General features: G+C 44.1%; 1 protein-coding gene across 3 annotated transcripts in view; it reads right to left on the bottom strand.

The window, feature by feature from the left end:
• Nucleotides 1–22,977: 22,977 nt before the first annotated feature.
• The window catches only part of Abcc1 (ATP binding cassette subfamily C member 1), a 122,694-nt gene continuing 118,956 nt past the window's right edge, over nt 22,978–26,715 (bottom strand). For all 3 annotated transcript variants that reach the window (XM_027387692.2, XM_027387693.2, XM_027387694.2), the window contains exons 29-31: nt 26,099–26,265; nt 25,234–25,428; nt 22,978–24,740 (exon numbers count right to left, since the gene is read on the bottom strand). In XM_027387692.2, the coding sequence (XP_027243493.1) occupies nt 24,632–24,740; nt 25,234–25,428; nt 26,099–26,265 (471 nt within the window). In that variant the 3' untranslated portion in view covers nt 22,978–24,631. The remainder of the gene's footprint in view (nt 24,741–25,233; nt 25,429–26,098; nt 26,266–26,715) is intronic.

Here is a 26,715-nt window from a genome sequence, read left to right as displayed (position 1 = left end):
TTTTGATCATGTCCTCAGCTAGAGGTCAACTTTTTTGACTGGTTCTTCCTCAATAATCTTGTAAATTGTTTCCATTGTTCTGAGAATTGACTGACCATAAAATGTTTCATGGGATGTTGACTGTCTGACCAGAAACCCCTAACATGTCCTTTCCTATTATCATAAAAATAACTTTGAACTTTCACTTTTAATCACTTGCTCCATTGCTAATAAGAGGTTCCCTTACTTTGATTGCCATTTTCATTCTCCTACTAGGGGAAACTAAAAATATGGCTTGGCCATTTATAAATTTTTGCCTTGCCATACCTCAGTGTTAGCTCCTGGTTTTCGATACCACAACACAGGACACATGGAAACAGCAGATGAGAAAGAGATGTTAGCTGACATTTGCTATTTTTGAGAAACCATTGCCTTGAGAATATCTGTAAGAAATTCAAACTGAAAATTGAAAAACCTCTATCAGAAATACAGTACAACAGCCAAAGTAAGAGTTTCAGAATCAATCATGGTCTGTGACCATGATTAAACTTATCAAAAATACAGTGCTAAGGCATGAGATATAGAACAGAGGATAGTGTAAGACTACAAATCCTCAGAACCATATTATGCAAGTAAAATGAAGATGGGGTCAGGGTGCAATTCCAGCTTCTTCCAGGTAGGGTCTGGTGAGAGTTTAGGGAAACACAGGAAATTGTGTCTGGGCAGCAAACATGTGAACAAACATGCCACCAGAATAGAAATTTCAGGATTTTCCCTCAGACATTTGCATTAAAACTGTGTTTATACTCCTGGGTCATCACATGTATTACCCAGTGGGTTACTTGATGTTTCCAATAAAGTCAGATTGAGGAGCAAGGTCAACAAGGACAGTCTAAGGAACCTCTGATGTCAGGACACAAGACGTACAATCTTGAAGTTAGGGTGATTCAAGGTTTCTTTACAGCAAGGTGCTGCAAGGCAGACACTCAGGGTCTCTTCATGGAAGCCATTGTCTTGTTTGGATTCAATCTGATAGGCATCAATATGGGTTCTTCGGGTTTCAACGCAGTGTTTGTACTGCATAGACAAATATTTTCCATAATGTTTGAGGACAGGTTGAGCCTTAGTGTGTAATGTTACACAGTTATGAATCAACTAAGAAGTATGAGCAGAAAAACTCTTTTGCGGTCAGAAGTCTCTGACTCCAATGAGGCCTTGGTTTGGGCCTGAAGATGAATGAAAGAAAAAGAATAGGCACAAAAATTTTAAGTATATCTGTAGATATTTAGGTGTAGCTCATACTCCCAGAAGGCCATGATGGCAATCCCAGCTTACTTCTGGGAGGGTGTAGCATGTGTGAACCACAGTCTTAAAGTTCATTTGGGCAATGCCATTTATACGCCAACAATGCTGGCAGATGTTGTTTTTCTGTCTCCTTTGAGGTATTGCTGTTGGCTAATGTATATTTGGGATCAACTTGCCTTGGATCTCTTGACCAAATAGAAGGTGGGAAAATAATGGCTACAGGGTGGGGCTAACACACCCATTATGCAGAAATCATGAAAATCATGTTGTCAACCCACTGTATTGTGGGTGTCTCCTGGGTCTCATAAAGAATGTTGTAGCCCATATACCCTTGAAGTTAAATTTGACCCAGGCTTTTTGGTGGTTCCAGACTCCTCAGTTTGTTTTGATAACAGTGTGTTGTCAGTCATCAGCTTAGAAAGCTTCCTGTTTGAGTTCAAGATTTTTGTTGAACAGGATTTGGCGGCGGTTGGGGGGGGAGATCAGCTGGTTTCAAGATAAGGCTAGGTACAATCTATTCATTCTTGATATTTAGGCCATGATATTAATGACCATGTTGTTTGGTCATTAATGTGAGTCCTTGTCTCATTTAAGGCTATGGAGTGGTCATGGATTCCCTGTGATTTGGATTGTCCTGGGTCATATGAAGATGGTTGAGGCCCGCACAACCCTAAAATTTAAGCTTGACCCAGAGCACTTGGTTGTCAGGGAGCTATCAGGCTACTACTGATGTCATTTTATGGCCTTTGAGCTTATGTCACTCACCAGAACACCCACCCTTGGTGTTAAGTTGGTCCAACTTTCATGGAGTAGTGTGTGTGGCCTAGGTTACATTTGATGTCAACTTGCCCTTGAACTATGATATTACAGAAAAGATCTGAGACTAGAGTATTTCTAGGTATGGCCACACATCCTTGATTCCAAGGTATGGCCATGTTAGTTGATATTCAAGTGTGACCCTGGCTACACAAAGGCTGTGATGCAGTCTTGACTCCCTTGATTTGAGATTGTTGCCTGGGTTGTTGAAAGGAGGGTATATCACACAAACCCTTCAGTTTAAGGAGGTAGATATCCTTTATTGGATTTTCAAATTTTACTGTTATAGCTGTACCAAACTTGTTGGAGGATTTGGTGTTGGCTAACCCACATTTAAGGTCAACTTGTCTTACATCTCTTGGAATTCAGGTAACATGTGGCCAGAAACAACTGGAGGGTGAGGCCTCATGTGACAATCACACACCCTTCATGCCAAAGTCTTCCCAGAGTGTGTGATTGTCACTTCTGGCCCTGACACCATGAAAGCCATGATTTTGTCTTAGCTTCATTAAACTGAGGAAGTGGCCTGGGTTGGATGAAGACAGGGTATGGCCAGAACACTTGAAGGTTGGACCCAACTAATCACTTGGCAGTCAGTTATCAGTTTGCATGATTTTTGTTGAACAGAGTCTAGCTTAGGGAAAATATCTATTGAAGTCAATATAAATCCAGGTATTATATTTAGGTATGGTCATTTTGTTTATTCATTAATATGAGCACTAGACTCCAATAGGACCATGGTATAGTCCTGTCTGCCTTATAGTGAGGGTTGTCCTGGTATATATAAGAGGGTACAGTTCACAGACTATTGAAAGTAAGCTGGACCCAGGATACTTGCCAGTCAAGGAGATGTCAGAAAAGGATTGATGTCCCACTGTGGCCTTTGGCCTTATGTGACTCATCAGACCACAGCCCTTGGGGTAATTAGTGTCCAACTCTTCTGGAGTACTGGGTGTAGCCTAGGCTACTCTTGAGGTCAACTTGCTGTCTTTGATCTCTGGAAGATCAGAAGACACTCTTGATTCCAATTTGTACCCATGTTATTTGATGATCATGTGTGGCCCAGACTATATGCAAACCATGATGTTATTTTGACAAACCTGGTAGAAGAATGTTGCCTGCGTTGGAAAATCAGAGGGTACCATTCACAAACCCTTGAGTTTAAGGAAGTAGATGTCCTTCATCAAAATTCCAACTCTTGTTAGAGTGCTGGCAACTGTTATTCTTTTGTTTAAATTAGAAATAAAGAAGAAAAGAAGGGGCGCAAGATGAGACACAGGATGAGATATATTAGACATATTAACTTATTCATTATAGGCCTGGCAGAGTAGGGAGACTAAAGGAGAAGAGAAACAGGGTTAATGACTGACCGCCATGGCCGGTTGCCATAGAGAGAGAGAAGAGAAGCAGAAGCAGACAGAGAAGAGTAGAGAGTGTAGAGAGAGTAGAGAGAGAATAGTGAGCAAGTGTAGAGAGAGAAGTGTAGAGAGAGAGATGTTAAGTAGGCAGGGATCTGTCTTTTAAAGGGGTCCTCTGCACCTGTGTACAGACTTAGTTCCCATGGAACCCTGGGCTGACCAGGGTACTGCCTGTTCCACCAGGTAATGGGGCAGGCCAGCATAATGCCTAAACCTTTCACCTAGGGTAAACAAAATGTGTGTGATCCACACATTTAGTAATCAGGATGTCAGCTTGTATCAGTCATCAATATGGGAACCCTTGCGTGTCTAGGGTTTTCAATGAAAACTAAATTGTGTACAAAATGTCTTAACATATGTAAGAACATACATCATCTTAAGTAGAGACAAGACTTTACACAGTAAGATGACTTGTGACCTACAAATTATACATAAGTTACATCAAACAAGGATCTATAACTGTAAATTGTCTATAGTTAATAATCATAAAGGTGAATTACAAGAAGATGTAATAATCTACCTACATTTCATCCTAACTATATCTATTCCATCTAAACTCTAAAGTCATCTGAAAAAGATGTCCAAGCCTGAACACCTCCTTCCGAACCCAACCCTAAACAACAGGAAACTAGTCCTAACTAGGTTTACATTATCCTTAGTGTCAACAGTGGGGAAAGAGGGCATAGTATTCTCAGTTACTTCCTGCTGAAATGGGACGACAATAGCCTCATGGGGTCCTGTAGGAAGAAAATGTCAGAGTAGTGAAAGTCTTGAGTGGACTACCTACAACACTTGTATCCAGTCTGTGTTTGGCGGGAGATGCTTGATTGAAGTTCTTGGTTGAGGTTCTTATCTTGATTGAAGTTCTTATCTGAAGCTCTGGCCAGAGTATAATTACAACATGCACCATCTCAGCTAGCTGCTCTGGAGTTGTCTAGAGCAATTTAGTCCAAACCAAGTTTAGAGTGGTGATTGTCAGTTCAAATGCATCAAGTTGGATCCAGTGGAATCGATGAGGTAGAGCCCCATTTTCTTTCTGGAGAGTTCAAAGATTGCTGTTAGGAAGTTCTTTATTTGCTGTGGGGAACTTAAACATTAATATCAGTAAAGAAATTTCAACTTTTATATGTATGCATACTGGGAAGGGCAACAATAGGGAAGATAATAGTTATAAGGGAATTTAGACTTTCAGAGAAAGAACTGAGAATAGACAATAACAATCCCTAAATTTTTTTCTGTATTACATCAATTGGCTTCTTGATATAGTACAGAATCTCTGAATTTTATTTTAACAACATAAAGATGATTACAAAGTAGAGTCAAAAATAGGTTGATAACAGGTAGTTTATTAAGGAATAGTACTCATGCAAGGGAGCCAGTGACCAGGTTTGCACCGGAGCAGGAGGGACCTACAAGATGCTTCCTAGTGAACTCAGCCAGGCGAAAGAGAAAAAAGGGCCCCATGTCCATGCCTCCCTCCTACTTAAACCCTTGTTACATCACTCTGACCACACCCAAGCAGGTGTGGTCAGCAGTACTTCTACAGGATTTCTCCCTACAACATGCTTGGATTTAGAGGAGGAAAGTCAAATCCAACTCTAAAGCCAGCATTGGTTTAATTGAATAGGGACTAGGAAGTAAAGAGAAATAGATTTTATATAGAGACAGTTCTAGGGTTTACCATATGACAAATTCCCTTTGTTTGATTTTTTTTGCATAGTTGTCCTCTCTTCTTTTTTTTTTAAGATTTATTTACTTATTATGTATACAATGTTCTGCCTACATGTAGGCCTGCAGGTCAGAGAGGGCGCCAGATCTCATCACAGAGAATTGGGAGCTACCATGTGGTTGCTGGGAATTGAATTCAGGACCTCTGGAAGAGCAAGCAGTGCTCTTATCTTCTGAGCCATCTCTCCAGCCCCTATCCTCTCTTCTTTATATATCTACCCATGCAGTGTCTTTTTGCTTTCTGGAGATGAGTTTTCCTGTGAAGATAAAAACAAAACACTTCCCTTTCCTTTGTGAGGTTTCTATACAGTTTGTGAGATATACCTTGGTGGAAGACCTGTCATTTCTCCTCATCAAGAGGTTTTTCCTTTTCGACCCAAATCTTGATAAAATTTGATGGTATCCAAAGCTTTTCTTCTCCTGTGGAAAAAAGGTGAAACCACTTCCCCAACGTAACACATGTCCTGGTTTCCATACTGAGGCCAATACATCTTTTAAGTAAACCGGCTGATTCAGTCCAGAAGTTTTTTCTGTAGTCCAGTGTCTTTCTGTTTGTGCTTTTTCATTAGCATTAAGGAAGTTTAGTGTTAATAAAGCCTTATGTAATCTGGTTTGGGGGGTTTTGCTCCCCCTGTCTTTTTAAGGAGCATTTTTTTTTAGAGTGTGGTTAGATTTCTCTACTACTGCTTGTCCTGTGGGTTTGTGTGGTATACCAGTTATGTACTTTATGTTATAATATTTGAAAACTGTTCCATTTGCTGGAAACACACACTGGAGCACTGTCAGTTTTTGTTTGTGCAGGTATACCCATAATGGCCATTACCTCTAACAGGTGAGCTATTGTCCCGCGCGCGCTGTATTTTCTCAGCCGGCAAGAAATACACGCAGGACACTCGGATCCTTCTGCAGACAAGCTTGAATGCATCTTACCAGAGTGGAGACACTGAACCAAGAAAACCATCCCTTATAAAGGCTGACCAGCCGCCTGGGACGTGTTACCCTATGAATGGCTTCAGCTCCTCAGGCCAAATGAGCCACGGGATAGGCAGAGATCAAAGGAATGGAGATTACCCAGCGCCTGTGAAGTAATTTACATCTTGGTGTCTTCAGGCACCATATTGTAATGGATAATGCAGGAACCGGCTCCCTACATATCCCCCTTTTTTTATTAATTAATGAAAAGGCTTTATATTTTTACAAGCAAATAGGTCACCCATATGTTGAGGGATAGAGGCAGAGGTTGAACCTTCCCAAAATCAAACATTAAGACTGTGTACAAGAGTCGCCATCAGGCTGTTAGCTTGACCCGAAGCGCTCTTGACCTGTCCTCTGCCGTTTTTCTGGGAAAGGGAGTCTCGGGCAGGTAACCCTTATGCAGGTCAACGTACCTCCCAGAGAAGCCTGCATAATAGGCAACTCTGTGCGATGCCTTTGCTCAGCATCCCTCATTGGGCTGCCCAAACCAGACACTCTACCCTGTGCAATGAGCCTAGGCTCCGGGTGTGCAAGAGCTGTCTGGCCAGCGGCCTATTGCTTAAGCATAGTTAGCCAAAATATAAGCGCTTGGGCGGTCTCTTGGTTTGAGCCCTGGAGCTTACATGCCAGCCAAAAGTAACATCAATCCGCAAACGGCTGCATCAAACAATTCCACCCCCACCTCTTTCTCATAGATCAGCCAGAGGTAACAGCAATCCGCAAACGGCTGCATCAAACAATCCCACCCCCACCCCTTAAGCAGTGGCCATCTCTCCGCCAAGGACAGGAGTTAATCTGGATAACAATAGCGGCTCTCAGCTCCCGGGGAGAGGGTGGAGTTCCGACTTTTGAAGGTCCGAAGAGGCTCTTCGGGTTGAGTCTTTCTGGGATCCACAGAGGATTTTCTTCATCCTGTGGGAAAACACAATATCGCTCCCCTGGATCTTATGAGAATAGGATCCGGGCTTCTCCAAAGATCAGTTAAGATATCTTTCCATTTTACCATTTCCTTTTGGCCTTTTAGGTTTTGAGGTGAGACGCTTGGCCCGAGCGTCAATGTTTATGAGGCTTTAAAGCCCCAGGCATTCCAGGCCTTTAAGAAGTGTTGAATAGCAGGCATGGCCTTTTCCCCTATCAAAGACTGGGAAAGCCATCTGTAATTTTGGCAGCCGATATCTATCGGGGTGGTATCGTGCTGTCTCCTCCTCTAGTTCTGCTTCCTTGCTAGAGTCTAAAATCTCAGAGTCTGAGCTGCTTAACTCCAAGGCCTCTAGTTTCGTTGTAGGGCAGAGGCTAGGTTTTGTTTTTGTTTCTTTTTTACCTAGCTGAGCTGTTTCTTCTAAAACTTTATCTTTTGAGCTTTCAGAGTCATCAGAGCTATCAAGATTTAAAGCTTTAAACTTATTTACAGAATCATCTAACAAATTATTCACTCCCTTGTCAGTAGACATCCCGGGAGGTCCTTTTTTCTTATATTTTATTGTTGGGCGCGCCCCATCTCTCACCACATTCGGTTTCTGATATGTAATTCTGGACTTCTTTAAGATTGCTACAACAGTGAGAAAAGTCAAAATAGCTCCTAGTAAAAGCATAGAAGCCTCTATATTAACCTCCCAAAATAGCAACATTCCCAAGCCAAAGTCCAGAAAAAACATACCTCTCCGAATTTACCACCCTGCAGTTCTGAATCCGCCTTGTAGCCAAGGGGTCTCCGCGGTGCCGGAGATGTTCACATGTTCCCGGGTTTCGGCACCATATGTCCCGCGCGCTGTATTTTCTCGCCAGCAAGAAATACACGCAGGACACTCGGATCCTTCTGCAGACAAGCTTTAATGCATAAGCTTACCAGAGTGGAGACTGAGCGGAGACACTGAACCAAGAAAACCATCCCTTATAAAGGCTGACCAGCCGCCTGGGACGTGTTACCCTATGAATGGCTTCAGCTCCTCAGGCCAAATGAGCCACGGGATAGGCAGAGATCAAAGGAATGGAGATTACCCAGCGCCTGTGAAGTAATTTACATCTTGGTGTCTTCAGGCACCATATTGTAATGGATAATGCAGGAACCGGCTCCCTACAAGCTATAACAGAATCAGCATTTTCAGACCTAAGAGCAGTAGCCCATTGAAACCTTGAAAATGTGTCTATAGTATGGTATACATATTTTAAATTTCCAAATTCTGGAAAGTGAAATACATCCATCTGACATTCTATGAATGTCCTTGGGATTGTTGCCTGCTGGTAATGGAGCTTGATTATACAAGGAACAGGTAGGGCAGTTTCTTACTATCTCCTTGGCTTGTTGCCAAGTGATGGAAAAATCCTTTTTTAAACCTTTGCTATTTATATGGTGTTTCTTATGAAATTCTGAGGCTTCTGTCACACTTCCTATTAATAAACGATCAGTCTCGTCATTGCCTTGTGCCAGAGGACCTGGAAGACTTGTATGGGATCCGATGTGTGTTATATATATAGGATGGGCCCTATTCGTGATCATTTCTTGTAATTGTATAAACAGTGAAGTTAATTCTGTATCACCAGGAATGAATTCAGTGGTCTCAGTGTGTGAAACAACTCTCTCTGCATATTGACAGTCAGTAACTATATTGAGAGGCCCTGTAAAATCCATAAATACCATAAGAATTGTGTATAATTCTGCCTTTTGTTCAGAGTTATATGGACTCTGAATTACTTTACTTATATCTTCTGATTTATATCCTGCCTTACCTGATTTGTTTGCATCAGTGTAGAAGGTAGGGACTCCAGAAATAGGTGTTTTCCTTACAATACATGAGAAGATCCAAATTGTCTTCTTTATGAATTTAATTCTCTCAGTTTGGGGATAATTGTGGCTAATTGTTCCCAAAAATTTACTACAAGCCCTCTGCCAATATTCATTATCCTTCCATAAGGAGGAAATTTCCTCATTAGTTAAAGATACTATAACTTCTGCTGGGTCCCTTCCAGTTAGTTGATGAAGTCTTAATTTGCCTTTTAGAATCAAATCAGAAATCTTTTCTATATATGTCTTTAGCTTTTTATTCTGTTTATGTGACAGAAATATCCATTCTAATATGATATTTTCCCTCTGCATCAGAATCCCTGAGGGGTATTCTCTAGATGGTAAAATAACCAGAATACAGTCTAGTTTTGAATCCACAGGTCTACATGTATGTCCAGTATTCATTTTTCTACCCATTCTAATTCTTTTTCCACTTCAGCTGATAATATTCACGGACTGTTTAAGTCTTTGTCTCCTTTTAGGGCCATTTTTAAATGCTTCAAGTCATGTCTTTCTACTCCAATAATTGTTTGTAGTTGAGAAATTTCCCCTAGCAATTTCTGCAGGTCATTAAGGGTTTGGTAAGGATGTCTTCTGATTTGTACTTTTTGTGGTCTAAATTTTTTGTAGATCTATTTTATAACCTAAATAATTAATAGAATCTCCTCTTTGTATCTTTTCAGGGGCAATCTGTAATCCCCAGCGAGGTAAAACTTCCTTCACTGTGTCAAACATCTTTTTCAACGTTTTTTTTTAGAATCTGCCAACAATATGTCATCCATATATTATTGATTGTGGAAATTTCTACGATTTTTTTCCAAAGGTTTTTGTATGAAGTACTGGCACAGGGTAGGACTATTTAACATTCCATGTGGCAAAACCTTCCATTGAAATCTCATAACTGGTTGAGAATTATTATAAGTAGGCACTGTAAAGGCAAATTTTTCCCTATCCTTTTCTTGCAACAGTATAGTGGAGAAGCAATCTTCTAGATCAATGACTATGATAGGCCATCCTTTAGGAATCAAGGAAGGCAAAGGCATTCCAGGCAGTAGAGAGCCCATAGACCGAATTACTTTATTGATGGCTCTCATATCTGTCAGCATTCTCCATTTTCCAGACTTCTTTTTGATAACAAATACAGGAGAATTCCAAGGGCTGGTAGATTCTTCTATATGTCCAGCGTGTAGATGTTCTGGAACTAGCTTTTCTAGGCCTCTAGCTTCTCAGAGGCCATAGGCCATTGTCCTACTCAGACAGGTTCATCTGTAAGCCATTTTAAGGGTAGAACTTTTGGTTCCTCTGTAGGTTTGGTATTTGTATTCTGCTTATGTACAGCCTGGATGGTTGGTATCTGTTTTCCATAGTGCCTTACAATGTTTTTTCTACCGTCTAGAGATTGTTTATGATTTGCATCTGATACTGGAGGAATGTTAATCTGAGTATTCCATTGCTATTAAAGGTCACCACCCCAGAGATTTATCACAATATCTGCTACATATGGCTTTAACCTTCCTCTTTGCCCCCCTGGTCCTATGCAGTCAACCCACCTCACACTCTGGCATACTTGAGATAGGGTTCCAATCCCTAAAAATTGAACATTTACCTCTCGCAGGGGCCACCTCGGGGGCTAAGACTTTTGGGTATAATAGTTACGTCAGCCCCAGTGTCTACCAAACTGATAATCGCTTTATTATTCATTCTTACTTTTAACTGAGGCTTCTGATCCTTTATAAAAGTTTTCTAAAATATTCGTTTTCTGTTTCCTCCAGTTACCTTTGATTCCTCCTCACTAGCCAAACTACCATCTAGAGTGGTATCATTTCTTTACAATAGGCAGTGGATTTCCTATTCATCCTGGGAGAGATTTCTATTCATCTCAGTCCTCCACAGTGACTGGGAATGACCGGAACTTTTTCCGACATGGGGGCCTTCGAGAGTGCCCCTAAGGAGTTTCCTATTATAAAGGGTTTCCTTGTATGTCTCTGGTCGATCTACATTCATTGGTTCAGTGTTTGCCCTTACCACATTTTCTACATAATCCAAGAGGCAGAGGCCTTCTATTTGAGACATTGTTGGAATTGCCTTGCCTACAATTTCTTCTAAGATGTCCGATTATGCCATAGTTAAAACATCTGGTATTCTGATGCCTTCTTTACCTTTTTGAGATTGCTCCTCTTACCCAAGCTTCTGTTTCAGTACAGTTAGAGCATCTGGCCTCTTGGTGTCTTTTTAGATCTTTGGAAATTTCTTCTCCTACCCAACCTTTGTGTGTCATCACATTTAAGACATCTGGCTTTTTGGTGTCTTTTTAAACCTTTGGAGATTGCCTCTCCTACCCAAGCTTCCGTATTTGGTCATTATACTCGAGACTAACTGTATGCAAAACCCACTCTTCCAGTGGTGCTGATCTGGTCTTTAAAGGCAAAAATATCCTTTTGCATTGTGGATTTGTATTTTCATATGCTAGAGATTGTATGAGTATTTTTCTAAAGTCTGAATCTGCCACCTGTTAACTCTACTGCCCTGGATAGTCTTTGTAAAAAATTCAGCGAGGTGTTCTCTTGGTCCCTGTACAACTTTGGTATAGGGTTCTACTCTCTCCTGGTTCATGAACCTTATCCCAGGCATTCAAGGCTGCTGTATGGCATAAGGACAATGTGTGCTTGTCATATGAAGCCTGAGTCTATGGGTCAGCATAAAGACCCTCACCAAGAATCTTGTCTTGGGGAGCTTCATAACCTTCCTTTAAGCCTTGAAGCTCAAGGGATTTTGCTTCCTGCCTCCATAAAGCCATCCACTGAAAATTTGAGTCAAATTTTCAAGACTTGCCCAGTCTATAGGGGCCACCCTATTTAAGGTTGCCCATGATGTCAACATTTCTTTGACATAAGGACTATGGAGACCATAAGTGACAACAGCTTTCTTAATTTCCTTTAGATCTTTTAGCTCTATCAGTTCCCACTGATATTCGGCATAGCCATTTGGGTGTTTCTTTGATGGCAGTTTTTCTTACATAGTTGCTGGGAAAATCAGTGGTGTTGGCATAACAATCTTAGGAAGGACTTTCAAACGTGTAATTTGTGTAGGTGTATCAGATTTGGAAGTATCAGATTGAAGGTCGTCTAAGGCCTGTAACCTGGTTACCATTGTCTCCCTGAGTACTTACTTGTGCCTCCTGAATCATATAAGTTTCTAAGGATTTCATAGAATCATTAATTTTTCTTGTTTCTTCATTTACATATGCTTCTAAGCATTTAATATTCTCATCCTTAGTATCTGAATGGCGTGTAAATTGCCTTCTAGATATCCAATTCTAGACTCCAGCTTTTGATATTTAGTAATAGAATCATCAGACATAGAACGAGTTGTCTGTGCCAGTGTGTTAATATTGTCTAGATTATTCCCTATTTTGGTAATTAAGGCAGCATACATAGAACAAATCTGTTTCCTTTTTGGCCATGAGTTTGTTCCATTTGTGTTGCTAATGTAGCATGGCCAGATTTAATATCCCCAACCTCTTTTCATAAGAGTTCCATGCCTTCCATTTTAGAAATTATCTTCTCCTGGTTGTCTTTCACATCTTGCATCAATCTTCCTAAGCTATCAATAATTTGTACAGGTTCCTTGTTCTTTGCTCTATTTCTAAGTCCTTTCCCTAGGAATATTACATGGGCCATAAAGCTGATTGTTAATATAAAATATAGATATATTACAGGAAAATCATAAACCTCTTCTAACATCGCATTCACGTAAGAAGCAAGAATATTTCCAATGGGCTGTATTGTAAGATTATCAGCCATCGTACAAGGTTTACCTGTATCAAGTTTCCCAGGACTCCTGAGATTTGGTTTTCCAGTAGCAGTAACTACATTTGGCCAGCAGGTGGCACAGGTGTACTGCAGAACATTGCAGCCGAGTATGGTTGATGGTGGATAAGTCACGATGTAATCTGAAAATTCTCAAAGCGACTACTAAAAAGTTTAAATGGGTGGAATTTCGTTAAAAGGAAGGGTTTTGGAAACCAGTCGGGCAGTAGCTGACTCTGGGTGCAGCAGCCCCTGGGCGGGTGCCGCGCACGGAGCCAGCGAGTGGCTGGAGCTAATGGCAGATGGGATGGACGGCACCGGGGTCACGGTGGGGGGCGGAGTGGGGGTTGGGGGGGAAGAGTTGCTCCGGCGCAGATGCAGCGGGGCGAGAAACCTGGTTTTGGACAGCTGCAGGAATTTGCAAGACCGGCCGTGGATGTTCTGGGCAGTTCCTCTGGTCGCAGGCCTCCCCACAGGGTCAGGTTGGAACCGAGGGGCACTGAGTAGCTGTGAGTGAGGCGGAAGCCTCCGCTGTGGGGAGGGAACAGAGTGACCACGGGGCAGTTACCCTGCCATCTGGGTTAAATTTAGTTACCCAGGTCCCTGACACCAGATAATGAGGAACAAGAATGAAACCCGAGGTAGGTTATTAACTGGTAATTTATTGGAAAATATATACTCACATGAGGAATCAGTAACCAGATTCGGCATTCCAAGAAGTCTGGTCCCAGATGGTTCCCAACGCTGGCTGAACCCCGAGAGAGAGAGAGAGAGAGAGAGAGAGAGAGAGAGAGAGAGAGAGAGAGAGAGGAGAGAGAGGGAGGGAGGGAGGGAGGGAGGGAGGGAGAGGAGGGAGGGAGGGAGAGGAGGGAGGGAGGGAGGGAGGGAGGGAGGGAGGGAGGGGAGGAGGAGGGAGGGAGGAGGAGAGGGAGGGAGGGAGGGGGAGGGAGGGAGGGGAGGGAGGGAGGGAGGGAGAGAGAGAGAGAGAGAGAGAGAGAGAGCTCTACTCCTCCTTGCCCTTTATCCTACCCTTTACGTACCTGTGACCATGCCCACTTGGGCATGGTCATCGATACAGGTATCGGGGTCTCTCCCTACGCATTGAACTAGAGTGTATGTATGTATGCATGCATATATGCACGTATATATTTGCAGACCTGTGCCAGCCTTGTACTTGCTGCTTCAGTAACTGTGAGTTCATATGAGATTTGCTCATGTTTATTTAAAGAGCCTTGTTTTCTTGGTGGTGTCCGTCCACTCCAGCCCTTACACTACTTCTACCTCCTCTTCCATGTGGTTCATAAGCTCTGAGGGGGTGATTTGATGACGACATCCTATTTGGGGCTGAGTGTTCTAAGGTCTCCCACTCTCTGCATTCCCATCTGATGCAGGAGGAATCTCATCTGATGATGGCTGAATGCCTACGAGCATAGCAGAATATTATTAGGAATCAATTTCTCACTGCTTTTGAGACTCAGTAGTATTTGGTTTAACACTAGATCTTTGGGCTGTCTACTCTGGTCCTTAGTCACCTAATCAGTATCAGGTATGGTTTCCATCTTATAGAATGAGTCATAAATCAAAAGAGATATTGGTTGGTTACTCCACATCTTGCAGGCCAGACACCATTGTAGATCAAAGGTTTGTGGCTGGGTTGGTTTTACATTTTTCTTTTGTTACTTTTCTGTACCAAAGATGCTAGAACATAGAGTTGAAGTCTCTGTGTAGGCACCAACTTGACTTCTCCATGCCCAATGAGTTGTATAGATGCTGTATTTAGCAATGGGGACTTGCAGTCACTTTGTGGTGAGAAACCTATTGCTTGGCAACAGCCTGGGCTGTTTGGAGATAACAAGGGGACCCCTTTGACCAAGAACTCCATTAGATGTAACTCAATCCCAGTACTGGAAGCTTTGTTGAGTGATAAGAGATGGCCAGTGGGGATGCTATCACCCACATTGTTTAGCAATTTCTTTTAGATGGCCTTCACATATGAGTATATTTTAGGGAGGAAGTTTCTACTGTATTAGGCTTTCATACTACCCCTCAAAGGGCCCTTAATTTTATCTGTCTCTCCCCATATTCCCTCCCTCAACTCCTTTTCCCTTCCCTTCCCCACTTGATCCTCCCATTCCGGGCCCACACATCGATCCATGATTCTCTATTTCCTTTTCCTAACGAGATCTTACCTACCCTTTGTAATGCTATTGATTATAGCTTGGTTGTCATTGACTTAACAGCTAATATACACAGAGAAGCAAATCCATACCATATTTGTCTTTGTGGGTCTTGGATACCCCACTCAGGATTTTTTTCTAGTTCAATTCCATTTGTCTACAACTATTTTGATGACATTTTTAATGGCTAAGTGAATGTAAATGTATCACGTTTTCTTTATCTACTCTTTTCTTGAGGGACATCTAGGATGTTCCAGCTTCTGGATATTATGAATAGAGCAGTAATGAATATGGTTGAACAGATGTTTCTGTTGTAGGATGAAGCATCCTGTTGGTGTACGCCCAAGAATGGTATAGCTGGATCTTGAGGTATCAATTCCTATCTTCCCGAGGAACCACCACACTGATTTCCATAGTGCCCGTACAAGTTTGCATTCCCAGTGGCAATGTATGAGTTCCCCTTACTCCAAATACTCAACAGCTTGAGGTGTCACTTCTGTTATTAATCTTAGTGATCCAGACAGGTGTAAAATAAAATCTCAAATTAGTTTTGATTTGAATTTCCCTGATGGCTAAGGATGTTGAACATTTCTTTAACTGTTTCTCAGACATCTGAGTTTCCTTCATTGAGAATTCTCTATCTGTGCCCCATTTTAATTGAGTTACTGGGGTTTTTTGATATCTAGTTTCTTGAGTTCTTTATATATTTTGGATATAATGCTCTACTGAATATGTAGTTGGTAAAAACCTTTTCCCATTCTGTAGGCTGCCACTTTGCCCAAATGATGATGTCTTTTGCCATACAGAAGCTTTTCAGTTTCAGGAGGTCCTGTTTATTAATTGTTGATCTTAGTGCCTTCACTAATGACTGGTTCTATTCAGAAAGTCTTTTCTTGTACCAATGAGATCTTGTACCAATAAGATACAGTGTATCTTATTTTATGTTGGGTCTTTGATCCATTTGGAGTTGAGTTTTTGTGCAGTGTGACAAATACGGATCTATTTGTATTCTTCTATATGTGGCCAACCAGTGTAACCAGAACCATTTATTGAAGATAATGTTTTTGTTCAGTGTGTATTTTTGGCTTTTTTTAAAAATCAGGTATGTGTAGGTAGGTGGATTTATGTCTGGGTCTTCAATTCAATTATATTGATCAATATGTCTGCTTTGGTGCCAATACCATGCAGTTGTTTATCTATTTATTTATTTATTACTGTAGCTCTGTAGTACAACTTGAAATTGGGGATGGCAATTCCTCCATCAATTTTTTATTATTCAGGATTACTTTTGCTATCCTGGGTTTTTTGTTTGTTTTGTTTTTCGAGACAGGGTTTCTCTGTATTGTTTTGGAGGCTGTCTTGGAACTCGCTCTGCAGACCAAGCTGACCTTGAACTCACAGAGATCTGCCTGCCTCTGCCTCCCGAGTGCTGGGATTAAAGGCATGTGCCACCAATGCCTGACTATCCTGTTTTGTTTTGTTTTTGTGTGTGTGTTTCCATATGTAACTGAGAATTTTCTTTTCAAGATCTGTGAGGAATTGTGTTCGAATTTTAATGGAGACTCCATTGAATCTACACATTGTTTTTGGTAGGATGGTCATTTTTACTGTTACTCCTACTGATCCATGAGCATAAATATCTCCTTCAGTTTCTTTCTTCAAAGACTTAAAACTTTTATCATACAAGTCTTCCATTTGATTGACTAGAGATACTCCAAGACATTTTATATCATTTGAGGTTATTGTGAAAGGTGTTACATTCCTGATTTCTTTTTCAGTTCATTTGTCATTTGTATATAGATGGGCTACTGATTTTTGTGAGTTAATTTTGTATCCAGCTACTTGGATGAAAGTATTTACCAGTTGTAGGAATTTTCTTGTGGAATTTTTAGGGTCACTTCTGTATGCTATCATATCACCTGCAAATAACAATACTTTAACTTCTTCCTTTCTGATTTATATCACTTTGATCTCCTTCGTTTGTCTTATTTCTCTAGACTTCACGTACTCCATTGAACAGGTATGGAGAGAGAGGATAACCTTGTCTTGGTCCTGATTTTAGTGGAATTTCTTTGCGTTTCATTACATTTAAGTGGATATTGGCTATGTGCTTGCTCTAAAATGTCTTTATTATGTTTAGGTATGTCTTTTGCATCCCTAATTTCTCCAGGACTTTTATCATGAATGGGTGCTGTATTATGTCAAAGGCCTTTCCTACAAAGTGGTTGTCTTTCACTTTGTTTCTATGGCTCTGGTGGCTGGAGAGACTCTGGTGGCCGCTGCTGCCTCCGTGGCCTGTTGCAGTATTGATGTGGTCTCCTGGCATGCCCAGAGGCACTTGTTAGGATAGTTTCTGGAAGCTGATGCTCTTGATGCTTCCGGGCCTCTCATTCAGCTGCTGATGCTCTCTCTATTTGGGCCTCTTGCTTGGCATCAGCCCAGCTCTTACTCTCCCGGCTTCCAGGCGTCTTTGTATAGTTTTAAACACGGATGTAGTTTTGCAGAGGTAACCCTCGGCAGTGATGTCACTGCCTGCTTCTGTAATGGCAGCAGCACTTCCAGCTTTGCCTTAGGTGCTGATGCACAGTGCTTCCGTAAGAGATGTGTATTGCACCGTGCTACCAGGCGCCATGCTCTATGCGTGTATCCATGTGTACTACTGTCTAGTACTTCCTGAGGCAGTGCCTCCCTTCCCCCGGTTCACTAGTACATTCATATGTCCTCATATGGTGTTATATTCCTACATGCCTCCGTAATAGTACATCATCTGTGTGTTTGGGTGTACATCTAAGTATAAAGTTTTCTGGGTACATCTGTCTTCACTTCTCTACTAGTGACCCACGTGTACCACGTCTTCACCAGTGTATCCACGAGTCTTGCTGTACGAATGCAGCACACAGCTCAGTCATGTGCGCTTTTGTACTAGTCCATCAGTGAGTACTACTGTGTATGTGTGAGCTGCTGTCCAAGTAAATTCATGTGCACCGCTGGAGTGATACACACAGGTGGGCTTTTGCTAGTGCATTCATGTTGTTACAACATGCTAGTACATGTTGTTGGGCTGTATTAGTGTACCCCAGGAGCTTGAGACTTGAGAGGCAGGACGCTTTTGAGGACCTTGGGAAGACAGTTCCTCTTACCCATGTCCACCTTGCCCAGGCTCCCTGGAGATTGCTTACCTATGTAGCCCAGTCTCCATAGCCTTGGTGGGGGCGTTGTCTATCTAGTTCTAGGAATTTGGGATGAGCCACTGAGCAGAGCTGCTGCTGGCTGTACAGGTGTTCCTAAAGCTCCATGCAGGAGGAAGGTGAGCATCCTTCTCAATACATCTTTGTGAGCACCAGGCTCTAAGTCAGAGACCCTACCTAGGTTCCTTAGGTTCCCATTTAGCACTCCCTGAATGGGCTTCTCATGCCGAGATCTGCCTCTGAGGGTGCCTCCTGTACTTTGGCTTCATCTACCTTAATGTCTCTTAATGAGAGGCATGTTCAGCTGCATGGAAGGATGGGTAATAAATATATGAGGATAGGGCATAGAAAATAATGAGATACATGGACATGGTGTGGGATGGCTAGAAAGATCTGGAATGCATAAAAGATCAATTGATGTTATGTGCAGATGGGTAAGGGCTAAGAGGCAGAGGCACAGACAGGGCAGGAGGTGGGGTAATTAGAGAGTATGCCTAGAAGGTGGGGAATGATGGAGGAAAGGAGAGAGGCAGAAAAGCCAGGCTTAAGGGAAGTGAGCATGCCCAGATGGAAGATGTGATGGGCTGAAGTGTGCAGACTTGAAGGATGGTGAGCAGAATGACAAGTCTGTGCAGCAGAAACCTTCCCTACCAATGAATCCCAGAGACTGGAGTGGACACTGTGGACAGGACAGGCGTCAGTAAGTCCTCCTTGTCTGCTGCTTCTCCAGTTGGCAACTAAGGTTGCTGTCCGGACCAATAGGATCCCTATTACCCATGTGGGGATCCACACTGTGGTCCTGAATCACCGCCATCCTTCAGGTGAAGCCTGGGACAATGGAGGGGAGGAGGTGGAGATGGATATGGCACAGCCTGGTTCTGACCCAGCATCCCTCCCACCAGGACCCTATCCTGATTCTCTATGGATGAATATGGTCCTGGGATTAAAGGTGTATGTCACCACAGCCCAGCTTCTATGGCTGTGGCTAGCTTTGCATTCTGATCTCCAGCGGCTTTATTAGATGTATCACCACAGATGTCCACCTCCAGGACAAGATCAAGCGGTGCACTGACATAAGCATGTTCACATTCCTTTATTGCTTGTGTGTCTGTGTGTAAATCCGGCGCTTTTTGTTGCCCTTTTGTGAAACACTTTCACACAGCCCAGGATGGCCTTGAGCTTCTGATGTTACTGCTCCTGCCTCCCAAGTGCTGGACCACAGGTCTATGTAACCATGCCTTATTTATGGAGCTCAAACCCAAGGCTTTGTGTGTGCTAGGGAAGCACTCTATCAACTGTATTACATCCCCAGTTCTGGATTCAGTTCTGCACCTATTTAAAGTTGTAAAATTTGAGTCTCTGAATATGTAGCCCAGGCTAGTCTCAAACTCAAGTTCCTCTGTCTCAGCATCTAGAAAATGCTGGAATAACAATAACAGGCTTGCGCCACTATACACAACAGTGACTCATCGCTGTTACCTAGCAACATCACTGCCACTGTTGGCTGTGGGTCAGGGCCGGTGGGTCTTGTACATGCTAAGTCTATTGAGCAGTGTTCTTGGGTTCTACTCAGAGATGCCCCTCTGCCACTGTGGCAAGGCAAGTCCCACATGCTGCCATGATCCCTAGGGATCCCATCACTGGTCTAGTCTGCACTAGTACCACTCACTGATACATGGGAAGTTACTATGTTGGGATCAGGAGAGGACTCCTACCTGCTTCTAGGGATACAGGGCCTGCTCTACTCCACCCATGTCCTGAGGCTTATGGTCCACCCTGATACAGGGTTTTAGGGTTCTCCTTCTGCCTGGATGATCTCCTTTTGTGAATATGACCAGAAGCTCATTCAGAGGCTTTCCACATTGCAAAAACTAAGCCTCATCACCATGGCTGCCTTATTGTGGAGAAGAGGAAACTGAAGCTAGAAAGTGGGGACACAAAGTGTCCAGTGATGAAGTGGAAACTTGCCCCTGGGCTTCTAAGCACCCAGCTCCAGTGGTTCTGTTGGCAGTTCTGCTCTGGGGGAAGCAACAGACTGGGCAACACAGCACTGAGCTACCGGGCCTCAGGCAGAAGCTGCTGCATCTCTCTTAAATACAGCATGGAATGCTTAAGAGATATGTTAGTCTAGGAATAGAGCCTGGGCCACAGGGTGGCCAGGATAAGGGAGCATCTGATAAGCCAGCAAGGTGTTCCAGTATTAATCCCTCAAACCAAGGTCTCCTGATAGCAGGGGCCAGCTGGTGGGGGGGAAACAGGAATCAGCTCCAGAAGGCCACAGGCACTCATCCTCAGCCTCTGGCTGTTCCTGTAGATCCTTCTTGTCTTTTATGTGGTGCTGGGGATGAAACCCATCCAGGAAACCAAGCCAGAGGACACAGTACCATCATCAAGCTCTTCCTTCCTCCATTCCTTTATGGATACATTGGCAGTCACTAAATAGAAAACTGAGGCCAGAGAATTTTGATGGCCATCTGCTCAACAGCCCACTTTCCAGCCAGTATGGCCTCAACTCCTCAGCACATGCCCAGAACCAACTTCCATCCTGGACTCCCACCTCAAGGGTAGAGGTTAGGGACAAGCTTCCTTTCCTTCTTGAACTGAGATTTGCTTGAGAAATCGGATGGTTTGTCTACCATGTGTCTGTAGAACCTTGCACAGTGCATAACAGGGACACTCAATACATAATGACTGGGTGAGTTAAGAGACAGGAAGGAGGGACTAGCAAATACCATCTTTCTGTCGGCAAGTAGTCTCAGTCCAGGCACTGTACGAGGTGTTTTTCTGGACTGTTTCATACTCATTAAACCCCAGCAGACAGTGTGCGATGATCTCTGTGGCACCAAGGCAGGAACATAACCTAACTGGGTTATGTTCAAGAGGCCCTTTTGACAACGGGCCTACTCTCTGTGTGGAGCTGTGGGTAGGGGACACTAGACCTAGAGGGAACACAGATGGCAGGCAGAGGCCCGTGAAGCAAAGTCAGCTTGAACAGGACCTAGGACAGGACGCAGGAAGATGGGACCGGAGTTACACCATTGACATGTGCTCATGGAGTTGGTATGGCTGCAGGACAGAAGACAGACTGTGTGGCCGGGAGGCGCAGACAGCTAAGCACAGACACTGGGAGTGCCCGGGCAGCGCCTGTGCTCCTAAGTCCTGATCTGAGAATTTGATTGGTTTCTTTAGCAGATTCATCGCAGAGCAAATTAAACTGGACCCTAGAACCCAGTGCCCTATCCCAGCTCTTCCCTCAGTGAGCTCTGAAGCCTGTTGAGGATCTGGCCTGTGACTGGGGCTTAGAAATACAGCCCACATATAAGGTCCAGATGGTGCCAAATTAATCTTATCATCAGGGCTCCCCACCCCCACTGCTTTGACATAGTCCCCTTCCTGCTCTGTCTTTGAAGTAGACCAATGGTTTCAATGGCAGTATACATGTGCCTGAGGTGTGTCACAGTTTGCTGTCCCCCATCCCTATCCCCATAGGATATTCTTCACTACCCACACTCAGCTAGAACAAACTCAGACAGCCAGCACCGTCTCACTACCCCACTATCCAAACCCTAGAGGCCATGGACAAAACATCCCCCCTCATCAGCACATTGCCCTGCTTCTGTTTTGGTTGTGGCCAAGCACATGGCTGACTTTGTCAATGGACTGTGAGGGGACACAGTGTCCCCTCCAGTTTTAGATACTGAAGAGAGGCTGACTGTCACGCACATTCTCCCACCCAGAAGCCAGCCCTTGAGTGGCAAGAAACAGAGACCAATGTGGGTTTCTACTCTGGAGAGGGGCCCGACTCTCCTTGGAGATTGTCAAGCCTGTGTCCGTTTTGTGGCACCTGTGTGTAGGTCAGAGGCTGATGCTTGATATTTTCCTCTACCTTTAAAAAATGTATTTTATCTGAATGTGTCTGCACAATATTCATGCAGAGGCCAGAAGAAATTGGAGTTACAGATGTCTGTGAGCTGTAAGCTGTCATGTGCCAAGGAACTGGGTCCTCTGGAAGAACAGCCAGTGCTCTTAACCACTGAACCATCTCTCCAGCTCATCTTTTTTAGATTCATTTTATGTTTAATTATGTGTATGTACATAAATTTGTGTTCATGTGCACATGAGGGCAGGTGACCTCAGAGGCCAGAAACTTGAATTACAGGCAGTTCTGAGCTGCCCAATGCAGGTGGCTGGGGACTGAACCCCAGTCCTCTGCAAGAGCACCATGCATTCTGAACTATTGAGCCATTGCTCCAGCCCCTACCTTATGCTCTTACTCAACAAGGAGCTCACTGATTTGGCTAGGCTAGCTGGCCAGAGGGCCCCAGGGATACTCCTGTTTTCCTTCCCAGTGCTAGAATTATATGCATATACTGTTTATTTATATATATGAACATATATATATATACATATATATATATATATATATATGAACAAAACTTACATGCATGTAAGTTTATATGCATGTACCAGCTTTTATGGTGAGGACTGAAACGCAGGGTCTCATGAACAAATAGCAGGCACTTTACCAACTGAGCCACCTCACCAGCCCCCATTTCCCAAGACCTTTAAGCCTTGTTATTGCAGCTCAGCTCCACCCACAACAGAAAAGTGTTTGGGCCACTTGAGACTTTTGTCTCAGAACCTGAACTTGACCACCTTACACAGGCAGAACTGAGGCACACAGCCTAAGTGCCTTGCCCAGTGTCACGTGACCAAAACAAACAAACAAACAAACGACAGAAGGGCTCGCGCCCAGGTATCTGTGTACTTTGCCAGTTTGATTCACTGCCACACCTCAGGTAGCTCTTAACCTTGGCCCCTCCATCATTTCTTTTTTATTTTTAATTTGTGTGCCCAGAAGAGGGCATGGGACCCCTTGAAGCCAGAGATACAGGCAGTTGTAAGCCCCCTACACAGGTGAAAGAGGAGCAGGCACTCGTAACTACTGCGTCATCTCTCTAGTCCTGCCCTGCCACTTCTGACAACAGTGGTCACATAGCTCTCCTAGCCTGGCTCTTCCAGAGAGGAGGCTAGAAACTTTTATCTGTGCGTAAAGGAAAGTAAGATGGTTGTTTAGAAAGAAATACAATATTTTTCTTTTCTTTACTGTAAATTATTTGCAAATACTCACGTTTCCAGTGTCATTACAAAAAAGACCCCACAGGAGAAATATGGGTCCTGCAACGTGAAAGAATGGTACGACTTACAAAAATAATAAATACATATAGTGCTACCTAAAGAAAAAGAAAATCACCTAAAGAAAAAGGAAATCAGTGCTGAAATTCAGAGCTGGCAGCAAGTTCTCACTGCCCATGGGTCTCTCTTTGGTCTGTAACTCAAACACCTAGAGGACCGTTTTGAAGGATTCAGCCTGAAGTGCAGAGTTGGGCACGGCTATTCCCTGAGTCCAGTACCTCCTCCCTAGACATCAAATTCTTGGGACCACCTTTCTCCCTGGAACAATATTAAAAATAGGGTGCGTGTGTGTCTATGTGTGTGTGTGTGTGTGTGTGTGTGTGTGTGAGAGAGAGAGAGAGAGAGAGAAATCATTGCTATTTGTGAATGGGTCTCTTCTTGTCCTGGAAGGGACCCTGGCTCTGTCTTTGGTACCAGCCTTCTCATCTGTGGGTAACACCCGTTTGCCCTTGACTTTTGCGGCTCATAACTACTCATACACCATCTGGGAGGAGTGAGCCTCCCCGGCAATGGATAGGAAGAGGCAGACAGCAAGAGAGGGATGGTGAGGCAGGATGTAGTCCCTGTGAAGGGAGTATTGCCTGGCCTGGTTCTGAGCCTGTCTGGCCAGGCCCCTTCACAAGGCTGCATCTAAAGGAAGTCCCATGAAAGCGGCACTAGGTGCAGGGAACAGTGTCCGAGTGCCTGAAGACCAGATGGCAAGCAAGCTGACATCACACTCAAGCAACAATTCTGGTTTTTGTTGTTTTGTCTAGGGTTTTGATTTGTGTTTTGCTTTGTTTTTGTTGTTCCCATGCTTTCAACTGCAGGCCTGAAGACAGGAAGCTCTCATCTGGAACCAACAGGACCATCAGAAGTGACAGAAGAACTGGCAGGGTCGGGACAGGCTCCAAGGGTTGGCATCCATGGATGTGGCTTAAGAAACATGAGGCAGTGGCGGTGTTTAGTCACTAGCTGCCCTAGGCCCTGCTGTGGGCTACAGCAGGAGCATGGGGGAACTTCCAGGGAGCCTCACAAGTGGTCCCAGAGGCCAGGCGTGTGTTTAAAGTGGAGTACATCTGTCTCCCAGTTTCTTCAAGGTCAGATTCAGGATGGGGCCAGATGGTGGCTGTTGCTTTGTGCGTTTTGCTTCTCTTTAGCTTGGTTTTCTTTATTTTTTGGTTTCTGTCGGGAGGCTTGGGTTCCCAGGGTTGCCGGCTCACCCCTGGATACTGGGATGCTGGCCCTATAGTTCTTACCAGATATGCCAGTACCCAGCTCACACCAAGCCAGCATCCTTAGCCATGCTATAGAAGATGCCCCTCTGCTGCAAGAGCTCGGAGGGTGAACCGCACTCCCGGACTTCTCCTTTGTCCAAGACGATCACCCTGCATGGGGAGGGATGCAGATGTGAGCATTATGCAAAGACATGTGTCTAATGCCTGTGTCTTCCTGCTCTGCAGAAAGCATTACAAACCCTAGGGCCTGGAGAGATGGGTTCAGCTGGGGTACCCACCCTACCGCCTCTCTGTTATTACTTGTACCATGCACATGTCAATGTCACTCTCTGAAATCAGTGTTTGTTGCTGTGATCATTGTCCCTCTCTTTTTGTCCTTAAGATGTTCCCTAAGCTTTGTATGAGAGGAGACCCGAGAGTCCAGAATAACATGGGACACATAGCAGGTCCCTCATGCATATAAATATGCTGGATTAGCTGGTTCTTCCCATGACAGAAGAGTCCCACCAATTGGAGATGCCCCTGAGCATAAGGATGGCGATGAGTGAGTGAGTGAATGAATGAATGAATGAATGAATGAATGAGCATGACTGTGAACAGGGATAAATCCCGCAAGCCAATAGATCCACTCTGGGGACCTCACCTTGTATAGTCCATGATGGTATTAAGGCGGTGAGCAATAGTGAGCACAGTACAGTCTTCAAACTGTGTCCTGATGGTGGACTGAATGAGGTCATCTGTCTCTAGGTCCACAGCTGCTGTAGCCTCGTCCAACACTAGAATCTTTGTCTTCCTCAGCAGAGCCCGGGCCAGGCACACAAGCTGGCGCTGCCCAACACTAGGAAGGGAGAAAAGCCCAGAGACAGGGGGCTCAAATTATCCTGATCCTGAACCAGGTCTAGAGGGGAGAAGGCTAGCAGACAGTCTGGGCCTGGGCTTTGGGCAAGAGAACAAACCTCCCCGTGCCCACGCCAGTGACAGGCTTTACTAATCAATCATGCTTTCCTGGTGAGCAGGAAAAGGGCTTAGAATCATTCCCAACAAATGGCTCAGAGGTGATATTCAAAGTGTGAGGCCATTTTGCTGTGGGTGACATTAACAAAGGTGGTTCAGTATCCATGATCTCAGCACTGGCTGGATTGAGCTATGTGCCAGGCTTTAGTCAATGAATGGTCAGTAGAGGCCTAACGTGGGAAAAGATGGACATGGAGCATGTTCACCCTTACACATCTGACACTACCATGACAGCATGCCTGGGCAAGTCTGCTGGAGGATGGAAAATACATACATCGGTCCCACTGAGGCCAAGTAGCTCAGCTAACAGTCAGCTGTACCCCCAACCCCGCCCCATGAATGAGCCCAGCCAAGATCAGCAGCATAGCCACTGGCTGTTCACCCTAGCACTGAAGCAGAATGGAGGCTGGCTGCCCTGGTGATGGATAACTTAAGTTGGCACATGGGCAATGGGGCAGAATCTTCACACATCCAGCTCCTGCCTGTCTGCCTACCTTAGGTTCTCTCCACCTTCTGCACACTCATGATTCAGCTTATCTGGCAAAGCTGACACGAAGCCCTTCAGGTGAGCGAGCTCCAGGGCCATCCAGACTTCTTCATCAGAATACCGATTGAAAGGGTCCAGGTTCATGCGGAGAGAACCTGAGAACAAAACAGGATCCTGCGCAAGGACAGGAGACAGCATGCGTGAGGGTCTGAATCTAGAAGGTTCCCCACAGACTGCTGTTTTGAGCACGTGTTCCCAGTTGGGGATGTTGGGGGGCTTTCAAGGAGGTGGAGCCTGTCTGAAAGAAGCAGATTGCTGGGGGCAGACATCTGATGTCAGACTTGGCTCTGATGCTGGCTAGGTCCTTGCTTCCTGGTTGCTTGATGTCATTACCACACATACCTACTTCATGACCATCCTTTCCCCTTATGATGGACAGCAACCCTGTGATACTATGAACCAAAATAAGCCTCTTTTCCCTGCAGATGACTCTATCAGGCATTTTGTCACAACTACCAGAAAAGTAACTAACAGCATATGACAAGTACACCACATTGAACAAGGAAAGTTCACAGGCATGACGTGCGATGTTCACACCAGAACAGGACAAGGTCTCAAGAGTCC

This window comes from Cricetulus griseus (genome assembly GCF_003668045.3).
Source record: "Cricetulus griseus strain 17A/GY chromosome 1 unlocalized genomic scaffold, alternate assembly CriGri-PICRH-1.0 chr1_1, whole genome shotgun sequence".
In the NCBI taxonomy this organism is placed as follows: Eukaryota; Metazoa; Chordata; class Mammalia; order Rodentia; family Cricetidae; genus Cricetulus; species Cricetulus griseus.
Note: the sequence above shows the minus strand (reverse complement) of the source record. Positions and strands in the feature narration are given on the sequence as shown.